We start from the raw sequence: 26,671 nt of genomic DNA on the forward strand, positions 1-26,671 counted from the left end.
ACCACAAACAGATATTGTAGAGGATTAAATGCTGTTTTCTCTCAGGAGTTCTCTCAGATGTTTTGCCATTATTGTCAGAGGAGCACAACATGGACAGCTCTGTAAATTTCTGCATTGTTATAAGAGCTTAATTTGTCCCAAGATGGTTGCTGTAACATCATCCTGTGCTTTGCAGTGTGGCAGTATTTTTTTTTTTTTTTTAATTTTTAAACAATTCTGAGCAATAATCCTTAGACTATCATTTGCGTTTCATCCCCTCTTAAGCTCAAGACCACATTGTTCACATGCAAGACTGATACCTATTTTTGTCCTCTAATTTATTTGCTGGTCAGGGGCTTCTTTGGGAGACATTTTGTCATGGTTACATTTAGCCTGATGTCTTAAAAGAGGTAATCATAATTTTATGGAGAGCTATGTAGTTCCATCTCACGGGTTGGTTTTGAAAGGAGCGTTCTTTCTGACAAATCTGGCTTACTCAAGGTCCCAACTGTTTCTCATCAGGCTGTTCCTCAGCAGTCGGAAGGTGTCATCTTTTAAGGCTTGTAAATAATCATCTTAGTGGTGCACTGAGAATTCCTGTGCTACTGCTCTTTCTGTCCTTTATGGATGTGCTTATCCAGCCAGCTGGGGTTACTAGACAAGCATTTTCCAAACTTGTTTGAGCATTTTATTTCTCAGGAAAATGAGAGAAACATCCTATAGAAATGGCACTTGGTACTGAATAACCAATTTCGAAGTGTGTGTCTACAGTATCTTCCTTTTTCCCAGGGATCATGTCCAGTGCTGTAGTGGGAATACTGGTCCAGATCTATGCAGTATATTTAATTTGACTTATATATGCTTTCTACACGGTGTGATTTTTGAGTGTTTGAGAATTGATGCTGTTGATATGGAAAGTATAATATTTGGGATATGGATAAGAACTTGCAGACCATTTCACATCTGACAGTTACGTTTTTAGGGTCCCTGGAGGCTTAAACTGACAGTGCTGCAGTAGTTAGTGGCCATGCTCACTGTTCTGAAGAGTCTGAAAAGGACTTTTTTTTACTTTTAGATGCAATTGGGCTTACTTTAGCGGTAGGTTCTTGGATGCAAAGATAGGTATGTGTTAAAAGCTCCTCTAAGGAACAGTGGAGTTGTACTTGCATTTGACTGAAGATGTTTTGTACTGGTTACTGGTTTCTACCTTCTTCAAACAGAAGATACCAGAAGGTAGTCACAAACCAGAAAAAAAACCCCCACATTTTAAGTAGCAACACTGTTTTCGTGGAACATATCTTGTATCTTTTTTTGTGGTCAGTTGCTTTGAAATTAGTTTGGAACACCTCAAACTGTGTGGTTTTTACCTCCAACTTTTTTTTTTTTTTTTCATTTGTATGTTCTTGCATTTGAAAAAAATGTTCCAGGCACATGTTCAGATGAGTGTATAATAGTGTCTTGTATTTCTCAGCTATGGCAATTGGAATGAGAGCATCAGTGCAGTGTTCCACACATGCCTGCAGGGAAAGCTGTGTGAAATGTAAGAGGCAGCTTCATGGAGTGGGAAGAGAAGAAATTCCCATGTCAGTTCTAATGGAGCTACAGGTACTGCCTTCAGACAGTTAAGAAGAGGCTACTTCTGCCTCTTGTTCTTCATGTCCTGTTAAACAAACCTTCTTTAAGACTAAATAATGAACAGCACTTGTTTTCATATTGTGCATCTGGAACACGTGCAATCACATTTTGAGTCTTTCAGTGGGCACTTCTGAACCTAAATTTTGCATATTTCTTTGGTTCAGTTTTCATCAGAATGCCCCTGTTGGAAACACAGCAGTCCTTAGAGGATTGTTCCTATTATACTTTGCCTCTGTATGTTTTTGATCAATTGTTATCTCCTAGACAGTACTCTGTAGTAAATACATATTCTTTCAGATGCGGTAAGGAACTTCAGGGTCTAATTGGCTAAGAACAAGTGATGTCATTTTTTGAAGTGTTGTTTTTGTCCAGTGTCATTCATGTGTTGAGGAAAGAAGCTCTTGAGTCTTTTCTGTTTATACTTTGTGAACTGCAGGATAGGTTCTTTATGACTTGGAAATTGAAACCTTTTTCTTTAGGTTGCAGAATCTGACAGCTATTTGAGCGGGTTTAGGTGATGCTGTAGAGGGTGCTGGGAGCTCGACTCCATTTGTTGATTTCTCTCAAGAGGTAAGCTTAGGAATCTAATAGCTAGACAAGTTTTTTTTGAGTGGTAGAAGATGAAATTGAAAGGTCTCCAACATAATTTGAGAATTAAGTAGTGCTTTGTGAAGTGATTTTCAATATAATAGGTTTTGTAGGGGCAGATGGAAGAACAGTGTAGGTAAAGAGGGAATAGAGGAAGATGCCATAGGAAGAAAGTGTGTTCCTGTTGTAGAATGAGATACTCTTACCTTTTTTGTGCTTTCTTTATAATGTAGCAAAAGGTACAAATGCGTAGTGCTATTTTTTTGCAAGTAAATTATTATGTATTGTAACTCCTGGTCTAGTATTTAGAGGTGAGCTAAACTTAAGGAAATTAGGTATTGCATTTAGCTAGCAGTCTTCAGCCTAATAGGGTTGTTTAATATTTCAAGCCTTGCAGCTGCCACTCTGAGCCTGTGAGAGAGGATTGATGATAAATGAATCTGTTTCAGTGCTGCCTTTCAGAAGGGCATGAAGCCACTTTTCTCAAAATTCCCTCTCTTAACACCAACCTCAGTGTAGTGATACTGTTGCTGTGACGATTTCAGGCTGTAAGTGGGATGAATGGAGAGAAACAACTTCTATCAGACTAGCTGATGTAGCTGGAGAAGATCAAGCAAGTACTGGTCACAGAAGTCTTGAAGTCTGAGTTAGAAATGGCAAACTTTAAGCTGATCACAGTTGAATACTCGGAGGTCATTCAGAATTTAACTTTATTCATCTGTTAGACAAATGCAGAAGAGAGGTGGTTGCCTGTAAGGAAGGGCAAAATGTAGCAGGCAGCTGAGGGAGAAATAATCATTACGCCCTTTGGGGATGTGTGTGGGGTGTTATTAAGACTGAACTCAGGTTGCATCTGAGGGTTGTGTGCCACAAAGTCAGCAATACTACAGAGTTGGTGATTCTTAATATTTGGAGTTTTGTTTTGTTTTGTTTTTTGTCCTAAGCTGTCAGTTCAAATTGATCAGAATCAGCATTTTAAAAAATTGAATTTACTTTCTTTACTAAACAAGCTCATTTTCAGTGTGCAGTATGGCACTAGATTCTTCTAGGCAAGCTCCTTATAAAGAGTTGACATTTCTAGTAACATTCAGAGGACAGAGCTCTGTTTACCAATTAATTTGTCAACCAGATGATTAAAATTATCTCAGTATGTATGCTGTATTGTTGATGCTGAACTGGTAATTTAAATGTGTTGAGATTTTTTTTTCTCTGGGAATTGTGAAGTAGCAGGAAGGCTAGCTAGTAAAATTACTTGCTAGAACATACTTCAAACATGCATCGTCTGAAATGTCCAGTTACTTCTCCATACATAGAATGAGAGAGTTTATTTGGACGTAGAGAAATTACAGTGTTCCTGTCCTAGTGAGCACTTAAGCATGACTAAAGCATATGGAGGCCAGTACATCATCTTAGCTGAAAGCTATTTGGAGCTAGAAATCTGAGGCTATACTTTAATGTTGGAAGGACTTCAGGTTATTATGATCTAATAGGTAGTAGCTGTGTCAAATTAGCAGGTTTTGGTGACCCTTCAGTGATTGCTGGCCTCAGCTGAAGTAGACAGTGTTGTACAATATTACGAGCTCACATGTGAGAACACCTAAGCAGGTGCTGGAAGGCCGTTTTAAGGTGTTTTCCTGTACTGAGTGAAATTTAAGTGTTCTGTATGTGAATGACTTGTGGTGGACAACAACATTTCAATAATGAGTGGTGAGCTTAAAATGGGACAATGGACAAAAATAACTTTCAATCAAAAGATAGTGAAAGAAAAAAAATGCTAGAAAAATATAATGTTACAGGATGCCTCTTTGCTTAATGAAATGCCATTTAATTTTTGCTTCAACTGTGGGATACGCTGCTAATACTGAAGGCACGACTTCATCCTGGGAGGGTAGATATCCTTGGGGAGAGAGAGAGACATCAGGGGGAAAAAAAAAAAGTAACACAGTTACTTACTGGAGCAACAGTGCTGAGGGCTGTTTTGGTATAGCTGTGAAGGAGGTATTTTGTTCGTCTGCCATCACAGAGCAGGAGATCTCTGTTTCTGAGAGTTCTGTGACTGTTTTCACCCCACCTCTCTTTGGATAGTTCTTTGCTGTTATGACCTAGTTTATTTAAATAACGGAGATTGATGCTGAAATTGAAATGCTGATAATACAGAGCTCTAGCTATTGTTTGTGTGGTTTTGGTTTGTTTATTTTTTGTGTTTAAAAAGTTTACATAATAAAAGCTAGCTAAACTGACATTCTCTACTGACTTCAAGCATTTTAAATTTGAGCTACATCATTCTTAAGGTTGAGTAGACAATTTTTCTATTGCTTAGTGATCTCGTGCAACTTGTAACACAATTTTCAAACTCAGTGCAAGGGGTGAGGCAATAAAATATGCTTGAGAGAGAGGTGGGAAAAGCAGTAACTCACATTTTGTTAAGTCAACCTAGAGATTTGAAAGGAGCTTGAGTTGAAACTGCAGTTAAAGAATATGGCGAGCTTAAGTTTTCGGGCTTAATATAGAAGACTAGCGTGTGAGTTGACTGATGTAAGCTCTTATATGGAAGTAAAGATCTGATACAAGAGGTCTCTTCAGTCTGTCTCACACACATATAGCAAGATAAGTAATGAAAACTGGGATAGATTCAGGGTAGGAGTGAGGTATAAATATTTCTAACTGTGGGTATGGATCATTGAAACAGCTTACTTTTCTATTTGGTAGACTTTCCTTGGCAAGAAAACTTATGACAAGGTAAGTTGCCTCTCCAAAGAGTATGTTTCAGATAGGAGTTCAAGCGGTTTCTGTGACATTGTAATATGGAGAAGTTGTATTAAACAATCACTTATAGTATCGAGTATGTTAAATTCTACTACTCTGCATTGCTGTAGTTATAGCCATATGCTGTTTTTCTGCAGCACTTTGATTTTATGCAGTGTCAGAGAGTACAGAATTAAGATTGGGAGCAACCATGGATTTGGGGTTTCCTTGCTCAAATGTTGAGTTTTAGTTTGCCCTGTGTGTTAATTGTGTAACAGTTTGTAAGTGTTAAAACTCAGGCAAGTTGAGTAACAGTGTCTCTGTGTGCTACTTTGTTCTTTCCTGAAAAATAATATTTTTCTTTGCATCAACTGATATTTTTTGAATGGTATTAGAAATCTTGAAACTTTTCTTCCCAGCCTGATGATTAACCTTAAAAATAAGCTGATTTATGATTTCTGTGGTTTGCTTGAGTTGGCAGTAGTTTTTAGCATTTTATTCACTTGGTTGGATTAGTAATCATGTTAGTACAAACGTGCTCCCTGCTAAAGGGGTAGAAAACAACTCACAACAACTTGTTGGGTAATTAACAGATATTAACATCTTAGAAATTAATTCTTGCAAAATAATGATGGACATATTTTAACATGCAAAATTTGTTGTTAATTCCTGTTGTTGATTGTTTTGCATCTGTCCGTAAAAATGAGAGAGTGGGAGGAAGGGAGAACAAAGACAAGGCAAAAGCTAAAGACAACATAATTGTCAAAACTTGAGCTCCACAGTTAGTTTCTGACTTGAGGCCAGCCTTTCCTGGTACCATTTGCTTATATGATACTGAAGCTTAGAAGCTCTCCTGAAGTTGGGGCAGACAGGTTTTTTTTTTTGAGGTATGTCTTTGTGTCAGCTACCAGTACCTCAGCTTTTTCGATATTTCCAATTTGAGTATTTGAAAACCTTTTGAGAATGATGCTTTGCGTCATTCTATTGTTCATAATTTTGATCAGCCTCTGGTAGATAAATCTTCTGGTCTGACAATGCATTGTTTTGGATGCTTCCCCTGTGTGTGTAATTGTCTTGGAATCTCTTGTAACTATTTCGTACTAAAAGTGAAAGCATAGGCCTGAAGTGCCTAGGACTTTTTCCTTCTGTGATTGTTCATCTCATGTTTTTTATATTCTTCTCTGTCTAGGAAACTCTTAAATATGGCTACCTACTCTATTTTCAAGATACATAAAATGAGAAAATATCATGCAGGCTGTTTATTTCCTCTTCTTCTGTGTAGTTCCTATTGCTGCTTCCTCATCAAGTTACTCAAGCTTGTTTCAAGATCTTTTGTGTTGCTTTGTTAGAAGGTGACATAGGAAAGCTCCAGGGCTTCCTATCAGAATTTTAAAATTTCTTATGTTTGTACTTGATTGACTGTATTTAAAAATGTAGGTAAACCCAAATTCTCATTGAGGAGTCCATGTGTCCATGTTGCTTTCTCGTGATCTCTTTTGCAGAAAAGGTGCATGTATTGGGGCTGGCTAGGAATGCTTTAGAGGTCTGTTCTTTCTCAGCTGGGGAGTTAGCTCACACCAATTCAGAGAACAGCACGCTAACTACTGGACACTTCTGGTGTTTTTGTGGGAGGAGTCCCAAACTTAGAATCAACTTAATGATGATGTTGAACTTCAGTAAATTCTGCTTAGGACAAAGTTCAGCACCTTAAGTTGCTTCTACAATAATAATTTACATTGACAAACCAGAATGCTAATTGTCTCAGGACTTAGACATATCATAGTATCAATTTTTATTGGCTAGGAATCGTTAAAAGTTAAAGGCCATATTTTACTCGTAAGTTGTTATATTTAATATTACTTCTTGCTTATCTGAGGTGGGTTATATCTGGTGTTTTAAAACAACTACACATTAAGCATCAGAATAAAAACATATTAACTTCATACACAATTCATAGACGAGTTCCTCTTGTGGCTCTTGTCAAGCTGCATTTGGATGCAAAGCAGATTTTTAAAAATTAATTTAATGTACTCCTAAAATATTTTATTTTAAGCACTCATACTATGCTAATACACTTAAGAAATTAGCATGCATTGCATTTTATTTATAGCTCATTAATGGAACTGATTGCTTCTGAGTTGCTATGTTCCAAAAGATGTTAGAGCTGGTAACACCTGATAATTTTTATTCCATTTTCTAGAGCTCCCAGGGATAAAACAAGTCTTTCTGCTTTTCCAGTCTCTAGTTAGTTTCATAACTTAAAACTGAGTGGTCACAGGATTGAACTGATGAAACTGTATTATTTCTTTAAGAAGCAACAAGAGATGGAAGAAGCTGGTTTAGCACTTCAGGAATCAGTATTTCCAAGTGCTTAGCTAGGATCTTTCTGCCATATTTTATTGTTGGCGGCCTATATTATCCTGCTTGAAAGTTTTTGGGTTTTTTTTTTTTGTCACATAAATTACTTTATTGCGTTGTAGTAAATCTAGGTATAAATATAAGTTACCAGAATTTAAATATATGCATCAAAATTATTGTAATTTAGGTTATTTTGTTAAATGACTTTGAATTTAGTTTGAATCTGAACTATCAGATTTAATACACAGGATATAAAAAAAAGAAAAACAAAAAACCAACAAACCCCAAATGCATTTTAAGACCTCTGTCGTATGAAAACTTCATGGTTTGTCTTTTTGCTCTATAGAAAGCTACATTTATGAGGCTGAGAAACTAAGTAGTGCTGGAATGCACTAGTACATGTGTAAGATCTGCGTTTCTCTTCTGAAGCTGCTCATGCTGTGCTGTTGCCTGGTAGTAGCATTTATAACCTACCTGAGAGCTTGGAGCTGATGACCGGAAAGCCTACATATCTCTCTCTTCTGGGTCAGTCCTCTCACAGATGAGACTTAGAATCATCATTTTTCTTTTGAAGTTCTCATCTCCTGGCAGTTGTGTTTTTGCTGCTGTTTCCTTCTTCTTCCTTTCAAGGACTCCTTTTCACAGTAGAAAATGGGAGCAGTGTGCATGACATTCAGAAATGAAGTGGCTGTCCAATTTTGGAGTATAAATTTCTGAGGTTTCTTTGTTGCCTCATGTAGAAGATAATGATCTTCACTGCTTTTTCTCGTTGGATGATTCTCATGTTGTCTTGGATCTGAAATCAGTCAAGCTAAAACTTGCTGGAGATGATGTTTTCAAATAAGGGAGTTGCCCTCAGTTTTCCCAAGGTTTGTGATTGACCAAGAACCTGGACTAGGACAGCACACAGTACATACTTCTTTATTCTTAAGGAGATTACATTTTATGAAGATTTTCCTGATCAGGAAGCTAATGTAAGTCCCATAATTATTTTAAAAATATATATATATACTATTATTTAACATTAAATTGTGGCATTTTAAGAATGTTCTTGGTTTCCATATCCACCTGCTTCCTGTGAATGGAATAGGTTCATTTCCGTAAGTGGCAAATTAGAAGAGTAAAATGTGGCACAGGGCTTGGGAGTGCCAAGGCATAATGCGCACGAACACGATGATCTTTGCCGAGTCCTATCTCTGACAGTTTTTGGTCATCTTACCAATTTGAAGGTATTTTACTGGCTTGCAAGTTGAAGTGGTCAAATGTACATGTGTTGGATTTGTCAGAAATCTCAAGCTTGTGATGCTTCTTGTCTATCTGCCATGACCTTTCTGAGGAACTTTATGAACTTGGATGGAGAAACTCATCTGAATCATTTACAGATCGGGACTGTGACCTCACTAAACCTCTCAATTTGTGTATTAGTGTACTTGGCCATGTTCCTGCCACTTCTGGAAGGGTCTACATCAAATTCTAATAGGCAGTACTTATTGCATACTAAACGCTGTAAGGTTAGCAAGTAATTCTATTGTGGAGTTAATGCAGAAGTCACAAAAGTTTGTTGTTGGTGGGTTTTTTTGTTTGTGTTTTTTTTTTTTTTTAGCACAAAATAATGTGTAAAATCACCTGAGCAGAGCATTAAAATATCACCAAAATCTGTTTGTTAATTCTTCATCGTGCTTGGCAAGTGTCTTCTCTTCAACTTCTCAATATGCCTTTTTGCGTATGTGATAGGATGCAGCTTTTCTGATGACTTTGAGAGCTGATGCCTAAGGATAACAGGGAGAGGTAGCCTCTTTAAGAAGTTCTAGAGTGGCCTGAGCAGTTTAGTACCTAGCACATCTGTTGGTACAGTTTTCATTTCTTTGAGACATCTGATCGTTGCTTCTGCCAGTGTTTTGGACAGAGTCTTGCATTTTAAAAGCTTTGAAAATGACCAGAACACTTTCGTATCAAGTGTTCAGCATAGAAACCACTGAACTACTGTTTCTGAGTTTAGTGAAATCTTTAAGTTGAAATTTTTTTTTAATTTAAATTTTCTTGGGCTTCCAGCTTAGCCTGTCTTCTAATCTTGCTCTTTCTCCTCTGTCTCCTGTCTTGTGATGTAAAGTTATCAAACTTACGGGTGGTACAACAGAAAGGTCCAATATTTCTGCTGATACTCAGCGGTGTGAAACTGTGTGCTGGGTGGGTAGATTCCTGTTAAGTAATGGCTTGCTTGACTCTGCCTATGTTAAGAGATACACAGAACTGCGGTTCAGTTTTCAGCTGCTTTTAGTGCTGCTCCTTTATTTGAGCTCCAAGATCCAAGCTAAACTTGAGAAGTTAGCCTCCATTTGCTTAAAATTCCTAGAGCACTCTTCTATGGCTGGGTAACTGTACAATGGGAGAGTGAGTCATATGGAGAAATACTTCAGGAAAAACAAGCAATTACTTTTTACTAATTGAGGTTTATGAAGGTTCTGTTTATGCCAGTCCAGATATTACCTGCCTTAGCTAAGATGTTTTTTATAACTAATGAAGTGAGTTTAACACTTGGGACAACTGCTTGTTGCAGTGGAATTTGCACTTCTAAATCTCTTAAAATTTGCAGATAGTAGCTGAAAGAGTGATATAGTGGCAAGAAAATAGGCTAACTTAAAGCAACCACTAAAGCTCCCAAATTATTTCAATGAATTGTGGGCATAGTTAGCTAGTGGTTAATTTATCAATTTTGCAACTACTAACACTGTAATAAGTCTAGGGTGGTTTTTTTTTCTTTTTTTTTTCTTTTTTTTTGTTGATGAAGAATTAGCTGAATTTGGACTGGTTTTGTTCCCTGCTCTTATGAAGGTCCCTACAGCTAGGTGGTTTCCTAGAAAAGTGTCATCTTGATTTTCTGAAACTGATTGTAAGTTCTTAGCTTTCTTTCAGATTTTCTGGATGTTCATATGTGTTCCATATGTTCACCTGACGAAAAACAATCTTAAAAAGGTGGTGATGGTTTTTAGGATACAATACCAATTTTCTGAACAAGGTTGCAAACCACACCTTTTCATAGGACTTCTTAGCGTGTGCAGCCAGTGTCCTCTTTCCAAAATGCTTCCCGTGTTCCTTTGCCATAGTATGAATGCCTTTAATGTATTTAACCTTGCAATAACTCTCAGACAGGAAAATGCTTTTGTTTCCACTTTATTGTTGGGATTTTGACATACAGATGTCCTGCTGAAATTCACAAAAGGAAGCCTGTGGTGAAGAAGAGAGTGAAAGCCTGGTCTCTGGAGACTGGTGATAGTTCCTTGTTCCTTTTTCTTTTTTTTTTTCTTTTGTTTTTCCAGCTTGTTTTTTACTGCGCCCAGTAGAATATTCAGTTAATACATTTAATTACCAACATGTGATTTCCCAGCCAATAGTGTTTGGTTTTTGTTTTTTGGTTTTTTTTTTTTCTCTTTTAGGAGTCTAAGGAATATATGGGCACAAAAAACCAGTATCTCTTGTTTTTCTCAATAATGAGACTTCTTCACGTTTGGTGTGCATGACATGTTGAGATAGTTTGGGTTTTTGCTTACTTGCATAAGCTGGGATGTAATGGAATCCCAGAGCTCTGGGATATTTATCTTTGGGCTGTGGAAACTGTGCCCTCAAGCACTACTCAGTCCTGTAGGTGCAGCATGGACATGTGGAAGACTACTTGATAAGCCTTCACAGAAATAGTAAATTCTATAGATTAAGCCCTCAGTACCTCAGCATAATTTACCAGGGTTTGTTTTTCTTTCTGGATTTACAGAGATATGAAAAATGCTGTAATTGGAAACAACAAACAAAAAGCCAACTTGATTGTTTTGGGAGCAGTTCCAAGGTATGTCCTTTGCTACTCTCCTTTTCACTGATTCACAACAGGTCTGGAATAATGATCCTTAGATCACAGGCACTTTTTTGTTTTAACTTTGATTGTAGTTGACTGCATACTTCCTTTAATATAACTGAGAGCGACCTGAAATATCTGTTAAACTCATGCATTACAGAACAGGCTGTTGAGTAATGCTTTTAATTTAGATTTTCATAGAATTCTCTAAAGTAGTCTTGGTGATTTTTGTTAAACTTTATCAGCTAAGGAATGGAATCTAATTTCTGACATTGATGATAGTAATGATGGATTAAAGTGATTGTATCTTAATCCTGTTCTTCAGCCAATTGCCGGGTGAGTTCACAAGTGAAAAATGTGTAAGGTTATGTTAAAAATGTAGTTGAAAAATATTTTTAAAAACCATCTGAGATAATTTGCTTGTCTTCTCCACTTGCTTCAGAGGATTAAAAACCATTGATCATACTTTATTGCTGAATTACTGCTTCAGCTGATGTTAAAATTTTCTGCATCCTGATTCCACTAGTACAAATTTAACAGGTAACTTCAGCTACTGGATTGCTCACCTACAGCTTTCATTTCACCCCTCTTCTCCTCCAGCTTTCTTTCAGCCACAATTTGCTGCGATGAAGAGGGAAAACATTGAGCACTGCATTACTTGTGCTAGCAGTATGGGACCCACCTATGATCCTTTTGCTTTAACGGCAACTAGGGCCCAAACTGTCCTGCTTGAGACAGCTGCTTCTGGCTTGTCAAAAAATGCATTTTATTTGCAGGGAATATCTTCTCATTTACAGATTGAGTTCGTGTCAAGGCTAGTGCTTTAAATTATTATCTTCCATTTTGAGCAAGTATAAACAGATGAAGAGAAGACTTCACATGAGATGAAAAGATTGAAGTGGACATTTGTTGAAGATTATGCAAAGTTTAAGGAATTTTTTTCAGCAACAGGCCCTAAGGGATTCTTGTGACTAGTATTGGTTCTTGTGGTTCCCATTTTAAAAGTGACAGATCTCCAGCTTCCAAATCTAGAGTCTACCTGTTCTTAAATTTTGTCTGACTTCATGGTCCTTAAGTTATTCTGCTTTCTGCTGTTACTTGTTCTGTGCCCAGTAATGAAAATCCAAAAGTTATTTTTTTCTGTTGTTAATACCTTCTGGCTATCGAAGTAAATTATATGGTTAGCCTATAACTGCAAATAAATTACTGGATTTGGAAAATCTTAAAAGGTGAATTATCACGCTGGTCCTTACAAGTTATCCTCAAATGACAGGAAATCTAATGTCAAGGCTTTTCAGACTAGAGATATAGACAAAGGTAAATTGGCTGGGTTATCGAGAGAAAAGACAATTCTCACTGGCTAAAACTTAAGTGGCATCATCTACCCCCAAGTGCCTTTCTGAAGGCTTTGGAATTTCCTCAAGGTGTTGCAGACAGATTTAAATAGATTATAGATCATTTGGATTAGAGAGCTCCTTCTGTTGTTCTCTCTAACAAGGTGAGAATTCATTGGCTTTTTTGACATGCCTTCTAATTCATGAAATGGCCACTGAACCTGTAGAGTACGGGAACCTCTGGAATTCCCATCTGCAAAGTCAAACCTTTCCCTCAATAAGAATAGGAGTAAGCAGGCTAGCATTCTTTGTTTTAAGTCTCCTCTGCAAAGTTAAGGAGGAGAACAGTTTTCTTTTCACAGAGTTAGACTGCAATCTCCCAAGGGAAGTTGATTATTTTCTGTAATGGTGTAGGGATTGTTAGAATTCTGCTGCTGCTGCTTTGTCTTGTGGTTCAACTTCTTGTTTACTCATTTTTTGCTTCTCTCTCCTTCCCGAAGTATTCCTTCAGCAAGCTTTCAGAAGAGACCCTTTAGACCCAAAGAGCTTGTTCAGATTTCTGTCAGTTAGTGGAAAAGCAGACAGTGTGTTCAGGTATTAGAATAGACTCATATGAGGTTTGGACACAAGTCTAGGCAGTATCTTTTTGTTTGAAATTGTGCCAAATACTACGGGTAGGTATAATCTATCCCTGTTTTAAAATACTAGACTGATGCTTGGTTGGAAAGAAATGCAAAGTCCTTTGAAGATCTCCGTACAGCAAGAAAGTGTTGGGGAAGAATGGCTGCATCACTGTAATTTCTAGGCCAGTGGCCTCCTGAGTCCATGAGCTGACTGCTTAGTGGTGTCATCTTTAGAAAGGGAGATATAGTTATACCTTAAATGAAATGTTTTTGTCACTTTGAAGTTCAGTCTGACCTATGGTCACTTTTTGACTGCTTGTTCTGAAGAAGGTGCTGAGAAAAACAAAGTTGATTGAAGAAAACTTGCAGGATTGCCATGTCTGGACTTAAGTGTGCAGAACTGTACAAACATGCAGACAGAGAGGCAGGGTGGTTTTCTATAGCTCACAAGTATCCTAATAAATTCTTTGTTTAAATGCATGGTATTACAAGTTGGTAGATGACCCATGATGTTGCTACTTGATCCTGCATGGAGCTTAGTAGAAGAGCAGCCTTACATATTGAATACTTTCATATTGGGATGCTGACTGTTGTGAGAATAGTTGCAGGACTTCAGGGTGGAAAATCACCCTGTTGCTTTCAGCTTTTCTTGTAGTTACTCAGATAAATGTAAGATAACATTCTTAGTTAAACAATTAGTTTACTGTTTAAGTAGAAGATAAGCAACAAATTCCCTATGTTTGGGTGTTTAGGAGTAGAGAGGCTTGTGCATACAGCAAGTACAACTTCAGTTCAACACCAATAAAGTATGTCTGCTAGTTTGTGTCCTGGAAAGCTTGACTTCATGGCTGGAATATTGAGCAACCTGCTCTAGCTAATCCTACTTTGAGCAGTGGGTTGGACTAGCTGACCTCCAGAGCTCCCTTCCAACAGCAACTGTTCTGTGACTCTATAATCTGATTTAGTGAAGAACTGCCTTTATATGTCTAATTTTTCCTTGGGGTTATCCTTGAATTCAGGCAGACTCTATAAGTTTTTTTTTTAATTGATGTCTCTTAAAATGCTGCTCCTAAAAGGACTGTCCATCCTTTAACTGTATGAATGGAAGTATCTGCTTGATAGAACTGTCTCCTGTACAGACAGGATGTATTAGCACTTGCCTGAGTATTCAGCTCTAAATCCTTTGTTAGCTAGTAGAAGGAAACACTCCCTTATGAGTGAGGGTATGGTTTCAATGAAAGACTGAATTTCTTAATTTACAACTTTATATGCTGAAATTATGCCTGAAAGATGTATTTGTGCAAATATGTTGTGCTTGGTGCACATTGTCATGCAAATCTCTTTAATTACTGGCTGATTAGGACTACATAGCAGTGTGTTCAATACCGCTATATCCCCAAATGGTTCTAGACAGAGGTTCTCTAAACCGCATTTGGAGGTCATCCCTGGACCTGATACTGAATTTTGGCGGAGAAGGAATAGCACAGTAATGGGTTAGGAGTTAACTTGCGTTGATCTGACATGACTTTTTCTTCTTTATACCTAGGTCAGTAAAGCTGTTGAACTATTTTGGAGAACAAACTTAGCCATCAGTTTTCACTACAGTCTAATGCTAGATTACTAGACAGATGTGATTAGGTTTATGAGATAATTTATTAGATAATTTTTTTAATGTTTTCTAGTTTCTAATCTTAAGGTAGCCACCAAAAGAGTTCTCTTGTTGGAGAAGTTCTGGTATTGTAAAGTGGAAAAGGACAATAAATGATGAAAAATGATATGAAAAATATTTAACTTATGTGACTTTTTTTTAATCTGTTATCTGAGTGACTGATGGTAATTGATGTCTACTGTTGGCTATTTTTGTTTCTGATGGTTTATTTTCTCAGTTTCTTTATTAAATAAATAATTTTAACACAGTAAAAAATCCTTAATAGCTGGGGATTGTTTTTCTTGGTAAAGAAATAATAATATTGCAGGGTTTCAAGTTCTGATGGATCATACAAACCCAGGAGTCAATAGAGTAATAAAAATATGAAGAACTGCACATTCAGGGGATTTCTGGATTCACCATACGTGTTTTCCTATGATGAAAAGGAAGCAGCCAGTTACTCTAATGACATGGAAGAGGGAGAAGAAACCTCTTCATGGAGGATCTACCTCTTTTACGGAAAGGAGGCACCTCCTTCCTGTCTCATTTGTCTGTGCAACGCCATTTCTTTGAGAGAGAATAAAACCTGAACCATTCTTAAGCATGAGGGGATGAAGCCTGTCTTCAGTCACTCCTGCAGACATCTGAAGAAAGGTTTCTAGTTTGAGACAGAGAAAGAGCAACTCTAGAAATGTTAGTTAAGTGGCAGATATGAAGCTAGCAATATTATTTTTTGTGTTGTGGGTGGTGAACTGGATGTTGATACGCCAGATAACCTGTCTTAATATGTGTGATAGGATCTTTGTTTCTAACAGGAATGAAAAGTATTCAGACATCAAGCTGTGCAGAACAAAAAAAAAAAGGTCATTAATAATTTAAGTTCTGAAGAAATCTATGGCAATTTTGGGTATCAGATTTGGGAGTTCTAACTTTTTTTTTTCCTAGACTTTAAATACTTACCAATAAAGGCATCCAAGTCCTTTTTTTTTTTTTTTAGAATAGTGGAATTGCGTTTTACAGAAGGCTAAGAGTCTGTTAAGTTTCCCTTGGTCAATTGATATTCTGGGAACAAAAATGTTTTAAAACTGGAAACTAATATTTCCAAAGAAGAGTTGGATTGATTGTTCAGAAAAACCCATAGGTCTGTCAGTAATCACTATATAAATTGTTTTGGCACAGGATGTCTCTTAACTGTGCAAGAAGTGTGTTGTGTATCTCTTTTCCAGAAGAGAGGCCTGGTGTGCTTAGTGATGCACAAAATAATCATGATCATCTTAGCTGTTTTATCTTTTTATAAAGTAGTTTTTGGCAAGATCTTGTCCAAAGCCAGAAAATACTAGGATCTGCTCAAGTTCTGATCTCCAGTTTGGCTTCCAGTGTTGGTACCTTTTCAACTTGGTCTGTTCCAGGGGGAAACCATTTGGATAGACAGCACCCTTAGAAAAGGGTTGCTGAATGTGCAATATGCTAGCACCTTGTTGTCCCGATGTTACCTTCGATTTTAAACGTAATCTAATGAGGTGATGACTTAGGTTCAAATGAGCCTTCAAGATTCATGTCTGTGTTTTGAGGTTTTTTTTTCTTTATTTTTGCTTAGCATCTTCCTTCTCTGAAATTAGAATTTCTGGAGTAATCTTGTTCATATCTCTCGGTGCTCAGTAGCAACTCCTTTCTTGCCTTCATTTGTCTGAAAACTTTTGTTGGTAGGAGTACAGCTTTTGTGGCTTGCATCTCCTCTTTCTGTTGCCTTGGGATTAGGACTTTGTTACACTAGTCTTTGTTGGCTCTGAAGAGGTGCAGGTGAAAAGCCAAGTTCATTGAACAGGTCTTCTCTTCTCACAGAGGGTTATCTCACAGAACCAGCCCTCTATGTTTCTGATCATATCCTACTACCACTTCTTGTGTTGATGTTTGTCTAACTGCAGGGAAAACTGTATCAACTTAATAATCACAGAGCAACTAACTTTCAGTAAAAAGCAAATGTTTTTCTGTTGAGTTAAGAAAAAGTGGGCAGATGAGCACAGATACAGGAGAGAGCAAGACCGTCCCATAGCAGTAGAGAAATATATGTGCATCTGCACCTTGCAGTGCTGAAAGGCTGCTGTGGGTGCCAATGTGATGAATCTCCACCTATGGAACGATTGAAAAATAAGCAAGACAGTAACTTCAAATGATTTAATGATCGATCATCCTGCCTTGGAGCAAGGTCAGTGACTAGAGGATCTGTCAAGATTCCTTACAGCTCTGGTTCTGTGATCCTCAGTTCCCACCTAATTGGCCTGCTGACTGCAGAAGTTGCAAGGTGTTCAGATGAAGTTGTGCTGCATGAGCACTGCTGGTAGTGTTAAGAAGTGTACTAGTTATCAATTACACACATCTTTAGAAACATTCATGATCTCTGGAATATTACCAGCTTTCTTTCAAGAACTTGGACAGTACGTTTGGATATAGTATTACTAGGTCTGTTACACACATTAATGAGGTGTTTTGTCCAGCCGCCTTGGACGCCCTTATGAGGGCAAGGCGCAGTTGTTTCCTGATGCCTTGTTCTGTTCTTGGCTGCACTTCGCATTGGGATTTTCTGTGTCATGTACTCCACAGGGCAGGGATCTGTGCCCAAACCTAGTGGTTTGCGCGCTTAAGTGAAGGAGCTTCCTCTGTGATGCTGGTGTTTTTAAAGGCTTCCTTCACTCTAGAGTGAACTGGAACAAGGTATTCTTCTAACCCAGCTGTGAAGTACATGTGAGTCAAGACAAATATTTGCAGTCAGCAGAAGTGTATTAGAGCTGTTTCTGTTTAAAAGCAGTGCAGCCTTCTGTCTCTGACGAGCCTTTTCTATAAGCAAAAAGGAAGTTGTTCATGTAAGCTGTACGTCTAATTACACCTTTTAAATTGTATATTTTTATTGGAATTTTAAGTTTCAGATTTAAAAATACCATGTAAAAGGTAGCTTTATGATATCTCGTAGTATCTATTCCTAAAAAGCTGTAAGAGTGAAATCTGTAAAAAAAAAAGTATTCAGAAACATATTCTTGACATTCTTTTTCATGTGCATATACTGAATATTGGGTGATTATATCAGAGAGAGTGGGAATATAATGTAGCTCTTTTGTATGCAATGCGGAATTTCAAAATGCAAGTGACTGAGAAGTCAAAACATAGCTTAATTTTTGTTTTAAGACTACTTAGCATCCTCAGACAAAAACCTTTCAGAATTGGTTTGTCTAAATGAACAGTAGTTTCTCAAATCATGGTCATAGACTGCCTGATTCACTGATGTTTTAATATGGAAAAATATTTCCACACAGGAATTTCTGGAAGTCTTAGAATAAAGTATGCATGTTGGTGGTTTATAAAGGTAAATGGAGTGAACAGTTCAAAGATGAGCTTATTCACAAGACACTCATCTTGAGCAAAGTGGGAAGATGGTTGAAGCAAGACTGGGTGAAGATTCTGCTTTATATAATGCCTACTAACACACTTCTTGTAAAACGAAAACCTTGTATAATCTCAAAATCAGTCTTACTTTGATGAAGGCAACTGACCTAGTCCTATAAAATATTTGAGCCTGTGTCACACTTTAAAACTGAACTGAATGAGCATAATTCACTGTATAACTTAAAAAGCGTTTAGTGTTTTTTATGTAAATTTACTTCTGTAGATCTTCAGGAACCCCTGATATGTTGATCACACATATTCAAGTATAAATGACTGTAAAGAAAGGGTGTATTTATTTTTTGGTAAATGGGTTATGGAGTGGTCTTGTGGAGAAAAACAGAATAAATTTATCTCATACACATTACAGATTTGACAGTGCTAATGCACTTGGATGTGAGATTTTTTTTTATTTAGTAACAAAGAAGAGAGGCCATACTACAGCAACTTCAATATCAAGTTATACTAAAAGTGCGGGCATGTGAACAACTTTATAAAACTGGTAACACCTTGGGGTAAGAACTAAGAGAGTTAGCAGAATATTATATGCTGAATTAAAGCATTTAGTTTATTAAAAGACGGATCAGATTGCACCGGCCCAATGTAGAGTAGCAAGAGTTATTTTCAAATGAAACTCATCGTTAAAGAGAAAGATGAGGAAGAACTTGATCGTAGTTGTTATTTACTCTTACATGAGAAATGTTGGGGTTGGTTTTGTTTTTTTTAATTCAGGCCTCTTACAGCTCAATAGATATTATAATGCTCCAATGCTGGATTTAGTTGAGTGAACCAAAATCAGATTGGAGGTAAGTTATGTGATTTATATAGAAAAAGCATAGAATATTAATGTGTGAAGATGTCTAAACATTAGAATAAATTATTAGAGGTGTAAGCTGAGACTTCTTGTTTTGTTCCTAAAGGAAAAGCTTTCTTTGCACCTTACTTTCCTGCTGATTGCAGTCATAAAAATGGCTCATGTTTTTGAGTCTTCTTGTCTAAGAATCTGTAGTTATTTGTCAATTCAGACATTTTACAGAAATTATTCCATGTATTTTTAAAATTATATTTAGTTCTTGCTTAGGAAAATTCTGTGGCCAGTGATTGCTTTCTGTTGTACTGTTTGAAAAGTAATGTTTAAAAGACATTGAAAGTTAGCTTTTTTGAAAAAAAAATACATCCTCCTGTTTTGTTTGATCTATTCTTATAGTTTAATTCATTTTACAGCTTGGAATTGATGCTCACTGGGACTTCCCACATGTTCAGAGGTCAACCTCTGTGCATGCATTAACTTTTTTTCAATATTGTGTAAACCAACAGTAAATCGTGTGCCTCAGTAGTACCTTCATCTGTATATTCATTGAATATGTTTCCATGGTATAGTTTTCAGGCCTTCTTGTAACGAACTGGAAGACAAATATCTTACAAAGTAGGACAAGAAGTCATGATCATTCCAGCAAATACTGCATTCATCTGTTTTGGAAGGGAAGCAATAATAAATATTCAGATAATCATGATTGAATTGAAGCTCCAATTTATTAATATACTTTGATAAAATGTAGCTTATGATTCACTGTACTATAACTTGAAGTCTTACCCTGAGCTCTTTTTCCATTTGCCTTCTTACAGGGCTTGATAAAGTGCTGAAAATTTTCTTTTACTAATAGTCGAGTTTCATCTCCTTTCCAGGTATTTTAAGAACTTCAGAGGTTTTTGTGACAACTTGTAAGCGGGCTGGAATGTCAGAGAGTAAATTTCTGTTAGTGAACTGAGGTCTATGTTCAGACCAGATTGATGAGGTCTAAATTATGCAAGTCTGTCTATAGTGCACAACTCTGCACCACTCCCATCTCAATAATCTTCAAAAGAAAGGAAAATCTAAACTGTTTATCTTCCTTGCTGAGCTGCTGTAGGTACCATTTCTTCAATAGCTACTTTCCTTGAAAGTTTTCTGCTTAAGCTATCTAGAATATTGCATGGTTTTTCTAATGAACCCCTGTCAGTTGTTCAAAATACCTCATTCCTCCAGCTGACCTTATTTTTGGTTTCTAGGCATAGCTGTTCACGGAGCTCATTGAAGTATCTCTCCGGATGGATTTACTGTCCTACCTCATTTAGAAATGATTGCCTGGATATCATTACTGACATCTATGAAAGAGGCTTTAATCAGTTAATTGCTCTTAGAAGTGCAGCAAAAAATGGAAGAAATTGTTTTATATAAACATTAGAGGAAAATATCTTAGGGAAGCCTTCTAGAAGCCTGATAAAGTCCAAATACTGCATTTTAAACTACTTAGCATCAAGCTTTGAATTAATGTTCATTAAGATGTTGCAAGATCTTTCCATTAGCTTTGTTTCATTTCTCATTGTAATGAGCTTTCCTGCAGGATCACTGACTGAGGAGTGAGTTAACAAGAACATTAGAACCTTTTTGCTGTTGTAGAATATCTGTTCTATGCTTTTTATATCTTCTGAAACTCTCAAACTCTACAAAAGTGATTTATAGTGGTTCTAGCAGAGCCTTGTTCCAGCATTTCTCCAGGTTTGGTGGAAGTTGAATGGCTGGCAGATAAGGGATAAGGATCCAGGTTAAGCAGGGACATCGTGTTCTTTAAAAAAATCAGGACTAAGAACAATAAGTAATTTTTTTTTTTTTTCTAAATTTCCCAAATGCTAATTATGACCTTCCCATTTGTCACCTGTATGCACTTGCTATTTTTCTAGCTTTGTATCCTTTTAATATTATTACACGGGAGGAGTGTACTACAAACATCTTTGCTGAATTTGTCTGTTGTTAGAGCCTGGAAACAATGAACCCCTCTAGGATGTACAGTAGTGTGCTGTCCCTGTGTTTCTTGTGTCAACAGAAGGATGTGGTCTTTGTCCTTAATGTTTGACAGTAGTTTATTAATGCACATTTTCATCTTTATCAATTGTGTGGGTTCTCCTTACTTGAAACTTTCCATAGTGTTATAGTTTGTCATTTAAATACTTAATTTTCAATGTTACTTGATGTCAGTTCTCTTTTAAAGAAAGAAAAAGAAAATGTTATAATATGAATGTCTAACTCTGTGGAAAACCTAATCTGAAAGACAAGCACATTTTAAAGATCTAGAAAAGGATATTATTAATATTTCAAAAACTTATTGTATGTAAAATCTGTACTTAAATTTTCATCTTCACTAATTTTAAAGCTTAGTTAAGGATTTCTATTTTAAACACATAGAAACACTATAGATTATAGTCAGCATGTTTCATTTTCACTCTTTAGCATTAACATAACTAACATCTTTTTCTTGGCAATTGGTGAATGTCAATCAGAGCTAGAACAGTAGACGGGTTTGAACTTTCCATTTGGTAGCTCAGTGTCCAGAAAAACCTTAACATCTTTTCAAGGATGAATTTTGGCCAGGATCACTCAATGAAGCTTCTACTTCCTGTCTATACTTACCCGATCTAGAAGGCAGAGAACAAAACCAGCTGTCTATAAAGAAGTAGTAGTCCGGCAAGGTTATTCTGTCCTATTCAGATTGCAAGTGGAATGCTTTTTTTTCCTTTGTGATGGTTTTACACGCATAACTTTTATTATGTATTTGGTTTCTTTTGTAGTCTTTCAAAAACAACACTGATCTTTACCTTGAGCATAGCACAGCTGATACTTGGAATTTGTAGCTTTAGAAACGTGTAATTTAGTTGCCTTAAGTATAATTTTAGTTCCTTTTCCAGAAGCTGATAATACAGATACCGTTAATTTTAGTTTGTGTAAATGATGTGGGAGATAAGATTTTGTGGAACAACTGACAGTCTGAGCCTTCTTTACATGCCTTGCTCTGTCAGCATTAAAGAGGCCTACAGTAACATGAAGAACAAACAGCAGATCAGCTCTACTGAGCCATGTGGGCAGTCTGGGCCAGAGTCCCTCAGGACCATTAGGTGGTCACTATAAGAAATGAGAATTGTACAAATTAAAGGATAGTATGTATGCAATGCCAAATTGATATAAATTAGTCAGGAGTAGATTTATATAAGAAATTAGAAGAGGTTTCTAAACATCAGGAATAAATAGCCTTTCAGATAAAACAGATAAGCAGGGGATGAGAACCTGAGTGCCTTTGTGTGATAAGTTTGTGGATTAAAGAAAACATCAATGATTCTACAAATTTATGCCATTCTGAATTTACGCCAGTCTGATCCTTTGAATCCAAAGGAAGTTGAAAGGAGGAAGGATATCTGTGCTTTTGGGGTTGCTTGCATCTCACATGTTAATTTTGTGCTACTTTTCAACTGTTTTATGTTCAGGAAGAAATTCTATTTAATCTCTTCAGTATGTGTTCATGTTTTGGAACTTTTTTCCACCATGAGATTAGCTACATGGAATCATAGAATGGTTAGGGTTGGAAGGGACCTTCAAAGGTCATCTAGTCCAACCCCCCTGCAAGGAGCAGGGACATCCCCAACTAGATCAGGTTGCTCAGAGTCCCGTCCAGCCTGGCCTTGAACGTTTCTAGGGATAGGGCATCAACCACCTCTCTGGGCAACCTGTGCCAGTGTTGTACAACGCTCAGTGTACATCTCAAAAAAAGGCACACGTGTGCTTTGAGTGATACTAGCATATATCTGCTCTTTGGCTGCTGTCAAACCTGCGTTTAGAGCAAAGCAGATTCATAGCAGATTTGGAATTAGAAATTTTTTCATCCAAATAAGTTGTTAGGGTATACTGGAGGATTATTTTGCAGTTCTCTTTCAAGAGCTTGTTAAATTATCTGCTGCCTGGAATAGTCTGGCTTTTATGTCATTAATGTGCTGCTTATATATATTGAAGGACCTTTGATCTCATAGGTTTCTTACAGTGACATGCTGTAGTTAGGTCTGTTCGCCTTTTACTTTAGATTTCAAATGTTGGGGATTCTAGGAAGCAATTTCTGCCTTATGTAAGTGAAGGGAACATTTGGTGTAAAGTGTTAAAGGTATTCTTCTGTGTTACTGTCTGTTGTAAGGTTGCTTGCACTTCCCTTGGTGGCCTTTTCCAGTCCCCTGTACTTAAACTGCATTTAGCTACTGTGTTTCTGGTTATTTTTTCCCTTGCCTTTGATTTAGGAAGTCAACCTTTGGGGCATTTTGTTTGAGGATCTGTTTACAAAATAACTCCTATCCCCTTCAGCAGTCAGGTAGATACTGGCTTTTGGCTCCTTTTTGCTCCAAGAGAAGGCTTCAGTATATTGCTTGACTTTAGGAGAGAACTTTTCAAACTAGACAGTGTTTTACTAGATTGAGAATATTTGTATCTTGGCTCAGGGAATCTGGAAAAGTGACTGTATGTTGCATATACAAAGAGAATTGTATCTCAATGTCCGAGTCCTCTTAGCTGTTACAGTTTTGCTTAGACTTGTACGTAATGTGGGAGCCCTTAGTTAAAAAGTTTTTATCTTAAGCTTATAAACCGTGTGAATCTTAAAGCTTTTATCTTCTGTGCTCATGCGAGGTAGGAATGTAGTTGCTCTCTGGACTCTTTGTCAGAGTCAAATTTAGACTGAAAGTGTTTGTTACTTCTGCTGTGATTCAGGTGCTACTGATGTAATCTAAAATATGTTCAAAGGGTCTCCTAGGTATCTTGGTACTGTATAAAGAATCCAAAGTGATTGAGATGCAAGGTATGCATTTGGCAAGTTGTGTTTTAGGCTTGACATGATCCTGTTTCACTACAATTCAGGTGCCTTCCTGCACATAAAACTTAACCTGGGCTTTCTTTATGTTCATATATTATCACCTTTCAGTGTTTGAAAGTCTGATTACTGTCAGCCCCCATGTTTGTGCTTGATGATGGAATTATTTTGCAACTGTGACCCAGAACAAATCACTGCCAAAGATAACAACCATCACGACAGCGGTAATCCTGTCCTTAGGTGTTAGGGGAGGTGCTTGAGATTCCCTTTCCCTTTGACGTCAAACTGCAGACTTGTTTCCTCTAATTGAAATTTGGGATCTTCCTGGTATCCTGAAAGACCTCATCCTGGATATCACTACTGTGGCACTGCATTTTTAGAAAAAACACCGTGGTATCTTTCTACCATAACAACAAGTAAAAGCTGCGTAGGAACACACAGTGTAAAAAAGTTCTTATGAATAAAGTGTTCATCTTACTCTTTTGTCCGGTCTTCGTGTTTTTCTTAAGAACTTCATCTTCTTTATGTAGCAGGATTCCAATTTTTTTTTTTTTTCTTACTAGACTTAAAAGTTCTCTTCCATCTGAATTTTCCTCTAAAATAATTCTATTTCCAGGTTGCTGTATTTACTTCAGCAAGAAACATCCAGCACAGAACTGAGAACAGAATGTGCGGTGGTCCTCGGAAGCCTTGCAATGGGTACAGAGAATAATGTCAAATCCCTACTAGACTGCCATATTATCCCAGCCTTATTGCAAGGTAGTTTTCCCTTAATGGGTCTATGTTAGTGGATGTTTCTAAAGTATTCAAATAAGCAAAGATAATGAAACTGAATAGTAGTTTTTGTCTATATTTATAGGATTACTGTCACCAGATTTGAAGTTTATTGAAGCTTGCCTGCGATGTCTCCGTACCATTTTCATCAGTCCTGTAACTCCAGAAGATCTACTATACACAGTAAGTTGTAAGCAATTATTGCGTTCTTTTGAAACCTATAGAGTTGGTGGGAATGAAAGGTCTTCTTGTCTGCAGTAGCAATGAGGACTTGTTTGACCATCAATGTTAGCATTTCTCGCCTGTGTTTAAGGCATCTGGCTCACCTAACATTTATAGTGATGTTTGATATGAGATGGCCAAAAAGGTAGTACACTGAAAGAAAAAAAAATAAGATTTCCAGGCTTTTGTGCAATCTTAAGCAGTAAAAACAGTCTCTAAATGGTGTTTACAAATACCAGTATCACAGTTACATTGGCAAAAGTTAGTTTCTGAAAGTTAAAATTTTATCTGACACTGTCCTCCCACACCAGATGTGAGGATGCTTGCTTAGTTTTTGCACTTTGGAAGAATTTTGCCTACAAAATTTCTCTGCTTTTTAGTTAATATGTGTGTGCTTTACATTTAACTGACAGGAGGATAGAAAATGTCCTCTACCACTGCTATAATCTTGAGTTCAGCTTGGAACATGTGAGCAATAAGGCTGTTGGTGCTGATGTTGTAAAGGTGACTTGGCAAAGCTGTTAATGTGGAGCTGTCTCTGGAGGTAATGCTGTCTCTTGGCACCATAGACAGAAAAGGCCTTGCCCAAAATCAGTCACTGTCTCTTACTTGGAAGGAAGGGAAAGAAGGATTTGCACTCTTCCCTCTTGAATTGTATTCATTGCCTGACAAAAATGCAGATCTCTGTTTGCCAATATCTTTCTGTAGACGAAACAGCTGCACAGAGCAGTCCATAAGAATTACCCGATTGATGTGAGGGTCAAATCTGGTTGTAAGCTAGTTACTTGTGAACTAGCAAATAAATTAGTTGCTACTCTTCTGGCTTTCTTCTTCTCCATGAGAACCCGAATGGATACTGACATCTATAAATTCTTATCTAGAATTTCCTGGTAAGCTGAGAGAAAAGCAAATATAAGATAAAGACAAAATACAGTTATAAAACAATATCTAATAGTGGGTACTTATAAATTAGAACACTACCTGTTTGGGGGAAGAGACCAAAACAGGACAAAAAGTTTTCCTCTGCCCCCACCTCACCCTCCTGTCTAGGTTTTCTGCTTGCTGACATCCCCAAAGTTGGCAGTGTTCTGCGGTTTTCTAAATCATGTAGATAGAAAAACGTATGTTATTAACATTAGGGAACACTGTGTCTATGCTTCTTTAATAATGGCGGTTTGAATTCTTTTTAGCTCATGGGGATCTCCTCTGGCTAAGGATTCCTGAGCTGGAGCAGATTTTTGCATTTGGCTTACTCTGCATATATTTCTTTAGTTGTGAATTCTTGTGCCTCTTATATTTGCCAAGACCAATATCTCTGTCAATTTAATTAGACTTTGACTTTTAGACCAACATTTACATCCTTCTAGTTGCAGTTTTTGAAATAAGCCAGATTACACAGTGATTTCCCTGCAGGAGATTTCACGTGTTGCTCCTTTTTTTAATCTTTACTGCCTCTGAATCCTCTTTCCCCTACCCTCCTAACTTCTTGATTGTTTTATCTAAGGTGCACTTTATTGCTGATAAGCCTCCTAGCATATATGCATGTATGTTGTGTTGAACACTAATGTGGCTTGATATCTTCAGCTGCTTCAGATTTACAGAAAATGACAAGAATCTGTTTCAATGGGTCGAATGTGTCAAACAACAAAGGAATCCTGAATATATTGGCAGTTTGTTTTGCTTTAACTGAAAGGAGATGACATTTAGAAGTTTTGAGGACCTTCTATGACTCTGTAAGATTGTAACGTATTTTTCTTGAGAACAAGACTGGCCTGTTAGCTGCTTCTGTTTGGTTTCTCGTGGAAATTTGTTGCTCTACTTGGCGT

General features: G+C 37.1%; 1 protein-coding gene across 8 annotated transcripts in view; it reads left to right on the forward strand.

Moving 5' to 3' along the window:
* The window catches only part of ARMC8 (armadillo repeat containing 8), a 68,725-nt gene that overhangs the window by 5,437 nt on the left and 36,617 nt on the right, over positions 1-26,671 (forward strand). For 6 of the 8 annotated variants that reach the window (XR_015259426.1, XM_086755101.1, XM_086755096.1 and 3 more), the window contains 3 exons: positions 11,072-11,143; positions 24,466-24,608; positions 24,709-24,806. Coding sequence is in view for 7 of the 8 variants with exons in the window: in XM_086755101.1 (XP_086611227.1) it covers positions 11,072-11,143; positions 24,466-24,608; positions 24,709-24,806 (313 nt within the window). In the remaining variant the exon portion in view is untranslated. Of the gene's footprint in view, positions 1-1,450; positions 1,585-11,071; positions 11,144-24,465; positions 24,609-24,708; positions 24,807-26,671 lie in introns of all 8 variants that reach the window. The other 2 variants (XM_086755100.1, XM_086755098.1) reach the window with 2 other exon arrangements.

The sequence above is a fragment of the Chlamydotis macqueenii genome, chromosome 9 (genome assembly GCF_036417535.1).
Source record: "Chlamydotis macqueenii isolate bChlMac1 chromosome 9, bChlMac1.mat, whole genome shotgun sequence".
NCBI lineage: Eukaryota > Metazoa > Chordata > Aves > Otidiformes > Otididae > Chlamydotis > Chlamydotis macqueenii.